This window comes from Hydra vulgaris, chromosome 09 (genome assembly GCF_038396675.1).
Source record: "Hydra vulgaris chromosome 09, alternate assembly HydraT2T_AEP".
NCBI classification, from domain to species: Eukaryota; Metazoa; Cnidaria; class Hydrozoa; order Anthoathecata; family Hydridae; genus Hydra; species Hydra vulgaris.
This window is the reverse complement of record NC_088928.1, coordinates 23,018,663-23,025,000: the sequence shown is the minus strand read 5'-3', so window position 1 is coordinate 23,025,000 and position 6,338 is coordinate 23,018,663. Positions and strand designations below refer to the sequence as shown.

Below are 6,338 nucleotides of genomic sequence, written 5' to 3'. Positions count from 1 at the left end.
ATGTCGCAGAAATCATTAGTAGAAATTTTAACATGTTTTTACTGTTTAATTCTTTTGTGCCCATTTCTTTGCAAAATTTCTGAATAAAAGAATTTCTTGTGTAATGTCATCCAAGTTAAATAATTCCTAGAGAAAAATTTGATAAGTTTTAAAATATACACATCCTCAAAAATCTTTTGACATCTGAAGTTTGAAGCAACCTTCATGAACTGTTTAAAGTTTTTTTCTATTGTGATGAACACAGAGCCTAGTAAGACCACGAAATTCATTCTGGCATTGTTTCTCTCATCAAGTGTAAGTCCATTGTAATGTTATTTTCAGTTTTTTGACTCTTAATAAGCTGTTGTTATGTTACATTTTCTATATACTAGTTTTATAGTCTTCTCTCGTATTCTTTTTTTTTTTTGGTCAAACTAATTCACTACTAACAAAGCTGCAAGCAACCACTGTTAAATCAGTTACTAAAGTTACTAAAAAACAAAGGATATTGTTAAAGATCAAGATAATGGTTGACAAAAGATTCGAAAAGTTGTAGATTGTATGAGTCAGAAAAAAATGAAGATGAAAGGAGTTCCAAAGCATTTATATGCAAGGAAGGAAATTAAATGAATACAAGTTTTTAGAGCTGGAAAGACACTGTAAAAGGATGTGAATTTGATGAACAGCGAGTCAAGCAAGAATGAGTTTTGGTAGATGGAACTAGAGATGATAGCTTGTTTGAGCAGTGACCATTATAGTATTTGTAAAAAAGAGAAAAAGATGCAACCTTATGACAATGGGAAAGTGGCTCAGGCTTGGCAGATAAAACAGATCTTACTACATTTACAATGCGTTTTTGGACCTTGTCTAGAAAAGAAAGAGCATCATTAAAAGAATCATTAAAGAGCATCATAAAAGAATGACTATAGCATTCCATTCAGGGACAAATAAGAGATTGGTAAAAGTAGAGAATGGAATTAGGAGTAAAAAAATGGCAAGTCGGATAAAGAAATGCAACCTTAGCTGATGCTAACATTGCAATGGATTGCATGTATGGTTTATATGAGAGGTCAGTAATGAATGATAATCTAAGAAAATATAAAGTAGATTCAAAGAAAAGGTTGCCATTCATCAATATATGAATGTCAATAATATTGCGATAGTTGTTAGCAGTAAATACTGCAAGTCACAAGCTGTTACAGAAAAAAGATCAGATTCAAGATCAGCTGCTTGTTCCAAGCAATCAAAAATTGAAGGCTTCTCTGAGGGATCTAAAAGTAAAGACTTTTTGTCAAGACAAGAGTATAAAGTTGATTCATCGAGATATAGAGCCACTTAAGATATAAGATTGTCAGGAAGATCATTAATGTAGATAAGAAACAATGCAGGACCAAGGATCAAATCTTGTGGTACCCTAAAAATTACTGGAAATAAAGAAGAGTGTTGACCTTCAAAAATAATTTTAATACTGCATAGCAAACTTTATAAAAAGCTTTTGAAATGTCAATAGCAAATAGCCCTTGTTTTGTTGACATTGCCTAATGCAGAATAGAATCTTTTTGTTACAACAGTTAGCAATTCAGCCATATAACAAAATAATCTGAATCTGATAAGATTCAGTCAAACACTTATTAAATAGTTTATTATAAAATGACTTTAAAAATGAATGCTGGAGTGATTTGGATATCTAACAATGGACAATGGGTTGATCTGGAATGACAGGAAGAGTGTGGTCATTTGATTAGAGAGACAAAATAGAGGAAAAGTTCTTTGCAAATAGTTTTGCCTTATCCTTGGGAGATGTAATAAGATCAAACCCATGTAGTAGAGATGGAATGTACTTTTGTTAACGACACGCTTTAAAATTTTCCGAAAGTCTCTAGAACTTAACTTCTGAGATAAAATACAATATTTAATAAACTGAGAATATTGCAATAATAAATAAAATGAAGTTTGAAACTGACAAAAAGGAAGCTTCCATACCTGCCTGGATCCACGCAATTACATAGAAGCCACATTGGAGACAAAAGAGATCCGCCTAAATACTGTCATAAAGAAAAGGCAGCTTTAGGGTAATATTAAGTAGTGTGGCGATAGGGTGAGTCTGAAGAAGAATTATGAGATGAATGATTTATAGAGATTATTGCATATTCTCAAACACCTAATAGGAAACAAGGAAAAACTGAACGCACACTAGAGTCAGAGACAAGATACAAATCAAGGAGTGAAGGTAAGTGATTAGGTTTATCTGGAAAACATGTAACTTAATTAACTATCTGAGTAAGAGATTGAGAAATACAGATATTTTGAGCTTTAGTGCCAGCAGGGTCAGTGGTGTTGGAGTCAAGCCATTTGGTGTGATAAGCATTAAAGTCATTAATAACAACAATATTGAGTGAGTTATAAAGAGAAAAGACTCGATTAATTTGATTATAAATTACATCTTGAAGAGTGCAGACTTGAATAAAATTAGGACAATAAAGAACAAATAGATTTAGTGAAAAGGTGCTAAATAAAATCACATAAAAAAAAGATCAGAGGATTCAAACATGTATTTACAACAAATATGTGAGTTGATGTGTAAGTATATATCCAGGCAAAGCATGTGACTGTTGGAGTTTTAGTGAATCAAAGCCATCAACACTGATATCTGAAGATAAAACAACTGAATTCAAAATTAGTCTCACAAGGTGCTAGTAAGGTTTGCAATTTTTGCAGAGTGTAAAGCTCAACTGATGAAAAGTTATTTTGAAAACCACAATTATTTGTAAAAGATTAAAACAGTTTCGTGGTAGTGATGTTTTTTATGTTCAATATTTTTAGATATTTTAGTCATGTTTTAATTTAAAAAGGACTTGACTCAATCATAGATAGAGCATGGCACCCAACCAATGAGCTATGCAGCTGTCTCAGTTCTGCTAGTTAATCTAAATTGTAACAAATTTGTTTTGACCTCCTTTTGAGGCCTCGACAATGCAAATCAAAAGCACTAACAGGGACACTTTCATGCACAACATGATGCTGTTACTATTCTGATAATTTACAGCTGTTGGTGAAATCAGTCTTTCTGAGATCTACCACAGAGTTCGGGAAGTTTTACTACCATCCAACCTCAGAACCAATAAACTGAGTTTTAAAGCTGTACCTTTATTAAGAGATAACAGGAAAATTTGCATTGTCACTATTGTGGAGGCACTAGCAACGTCTTAAGAGTAGAGTCAATAATCCAGCATTCATCATCCTAGGCAGGAAATAATGTAAAACATAACAAAATAGATAAAGAAGGCTAGTCAACAGAATTATTCTCCTTACCCCTAAAGTCTTTTGTTCATCAGACATTAAATGTCTTTGGTGGAATCTGTTATAACTGCAAAATATTTTCCATTTTCTAAACATACTTTCATTTCTGAACATTTTTTGCTTTAGCTTCAAATGCCAAATACCATATATTTATAATGTGTATATAAGTCATTCTGAATGGTCCAGCTTAAGATTCGATACATTGCTGTCACTTTGTTTGACATGCTGCTCTAATAAGTATTGTCATATTTTGCAAGACATTTCATGAGTTCAAGAAAATTGTCTTTGCTACTTGAAAGCTAATCATTGATACTCTATAATAGTCTTTAAGATCCTCCTGTTCTTTTCTGACCTGTTATATGGTCCAGACGGACCATCCTAAGCTACAAGCCGTTATGCAGCATTATTAACTTTGTGATCTTTCAGAGTTTCTATTTCAGACTTGAAAATATATTGAAGACTGTCGTATTTTTATTTATTTTTTTACAAACATTCTGCGTCTTTTTTTATATATTGGTTGCCAGAGAATTTTGTTTGCCAAAAATTTCTGTTTTTAAGAACATAATGACATGTTTTATTTAAAACTTAAAAAATTTTTTGGAAAAAAACAACTTTTAATTTTACTTTAGGAAAATACTAAAATGCTAAGCTATATATTTGAAATTATGAAAAAAAACATGTAATTAGTTATGAAACGTTACGTTAAATTTATAATTAAATGTAATAAACTTGCATTACACATCGTTTTACAATTTATTACATTAATAAAAACTTAAAATAACAAATAGCTATGTTGCTAAATTTCAAAATGGCCTCACCAGTATTTTTGATAGGGTTAACATTTGCTCCCTTTTGCTACTGCATACGCAACCTTTTTTTTTAAACTAAACTATTTTGAAATACATTACAATTTTTTAAAAAGAAAAGTTTAATACCTGTGTAAAAACTTTACTTAATGATTATGTTTTATATTATTTGTGTAAACTTGATGTTGATGCGTTACTAATTTTTGTTTAAAAATTTTTATTAAACTTAATAACTTTTGTTTGTTTTATTTTTTTGATCAATTTTATTTAATTGTTTAATTATTAAAATTAAATAAATGAATTTTATTTATCATTTATCAGCTAAATTTATCAGCTTATTTATCATTTATCAGCTAAAGTTTTTTTTGTAATATTTAGATACCTTGCTCACGATGTTGAAGAGGATAATGAAGATTTAAAGTTGGAGATTTATCCTTGGGCTCTTGGTTTGCATTGGAAGAGACGCCATTTGCATTTCATTTCACAACGAGATGCGTTATTAAAAAGAATGAAGTTTCGGGCTATTGTTAGCAAATTGACTTGCGATGAGGTACGGCTTAATCGCCGTATTTATAATAAAATATTTGCTTTCGGTCTAGTTTTATTTATACCTATAATGACATAATTAAGATAAATTATGCATACAGTTTATTTTAAATTTATCAATTAAATAATTTAGTTTGTACTTAAGTTCAGTTATGCTATTTATTAATTGTAATGTTAGGTCATTTTACTTTGCCCATCGCATCCTATATGGAAGCGAGAACGCAAATCTCATCATGGTGGCGCTGTGCGAATTTACCCTGATGAAGAAAGTGAGAACTTTAGTCCCGTTGGTCCTAATGGCGTTCAACCTTTTTGCATGTTATGTGCAACATGGGTGCCTCCATCGCCAACTCTTACATCTGGGTATTTATCTTCATCCTGCATTCTTGATTTTTCGTCTGTAGATAATTCATGTATGTCTCTTATTCTATTTTTAACATTTTGAAATTAATTTTATTTTTAAAAACTACTAAATTATTATAGTTGTCTTTTACGCAATACCAAAGTGTTTATGATTCTTATTTAGCTAATAACTTTTTTCGACATCTATTATTGGATGAAACTAACAGCAATTCAGATGCTAATTTTGGTCTATAGCTTTTCGTTTTGGCTGCAAAGTACAATTAATCCATCTAGAGAAAAAAAAAATCCTTTTTTGTTCGGTCAATCTAATTGCATATGTAGTGTTAAATTACAACAAAAAGTGATATTATGTTCTGTATTTTACACGATATTATGTTCTGTATTTTACACATGTAGTAATTAGCGCTAATTAATATAATTAGTGATATTAGGTTGTTTTATTTATTTTGTTTTTAGTTTAGTTCAAATCTGACGTATTTATGTTATTTTTGAAATTGATAATTCCGAAACTTTCAAAACGTAAAATAAAAATTAAATCCAATAAAGGCAATCTTTCTATATATTTATCTATTGAATTAAAATCTTTCAGCGAGCACATTGTATATAAAGTTGTTTAATACTGTTATCTAATAAAAACTCTTCTTTTAATCATGAAGGAATTCTTCTGGTTATATCATGCAGTTTATTTTATCAAAATAGTTTTATTTTTCAAATTTTTAACGACAGTTTTTAGCTTTGATTTATAAACTTATATTTAAATGTATTTGTTGTATATATCTAAGTTGTAAATACTTTATTTAACTTTGTAAAATGGCAATTTTTAGCGCAGCTACTTTAGTGTTGCGTTTTGTGTTTACTTGATCAATTTTTTATTTAAATGTTATTATTTATTGAGTTAACATTTTTACTTGCGTTTAAAAAATATCAAGCTTATTGTTTTCATCTTGATGTCGTCACCTCGGTTGTTCTCGATGTTGTCCACTTGATTTTATTATAAACCTGTTTTGAGTTTAATCTTTTTTTAAGTTACCTGAAAATAGCATCGGCCCAACTTTTTGTATTTACTTTGGAAGAAGTAATTATTGACCTTTAAAAAGTTTATATATTGGTGTTTTAAGTGACTAGTTTGGTTAAATAAACATGTTTCTTTAATTTATGATTTTAAATTCCGAATATATATAATATATATTTTGGATTAGTACAAGTTTAGCCCATATCTATAAACCATATGTTTCTTATGCATTGGACTAGGCAAAAGTTAAACTAATGATTATCAGCATTCATGTTTGTCGTATACGTTTGCATTACGTTTTACCTGTAGCTGTTGATGAGTTAGGTATTAAC

The 6,338-nt window shown here is 29.7% G+C and overlaps 1 protein-coding gene across 2 annotated transcripts in view; it reads left to right on the top strand.

The window, feature by feature from the left end:
- LOC100210828 (speedy protein A) overlaps positions 1–5,424 on the top strand; it is a 42,269-nt gene extending 36,845 nt beyond the window's left edge. For both annotated transcript variants that reach the window (XM_065805066.1, XM_065805065.1), the window contains 3 exons: positions 4,464–4,635; positions 4,810–5,044; positions 5,158–5,424. In XM_065805066.1, the coding sequence (XP_065661138.1) occupies positions 4,464–4,635; positions 4,810–5,044; positions 5,158–5,228 (478 nt within the window). In that variant the 3' untranslated portion in view covers positions 5,229–5,424. The remainder of the gene's footprint in view (positions 1–4,463; positions 4,636–4,809; positions 5,045–5,157) is intronic.
- The last annotated feature ends 914 nt before the right edge of the window (positions 5,425–6,338 follow it).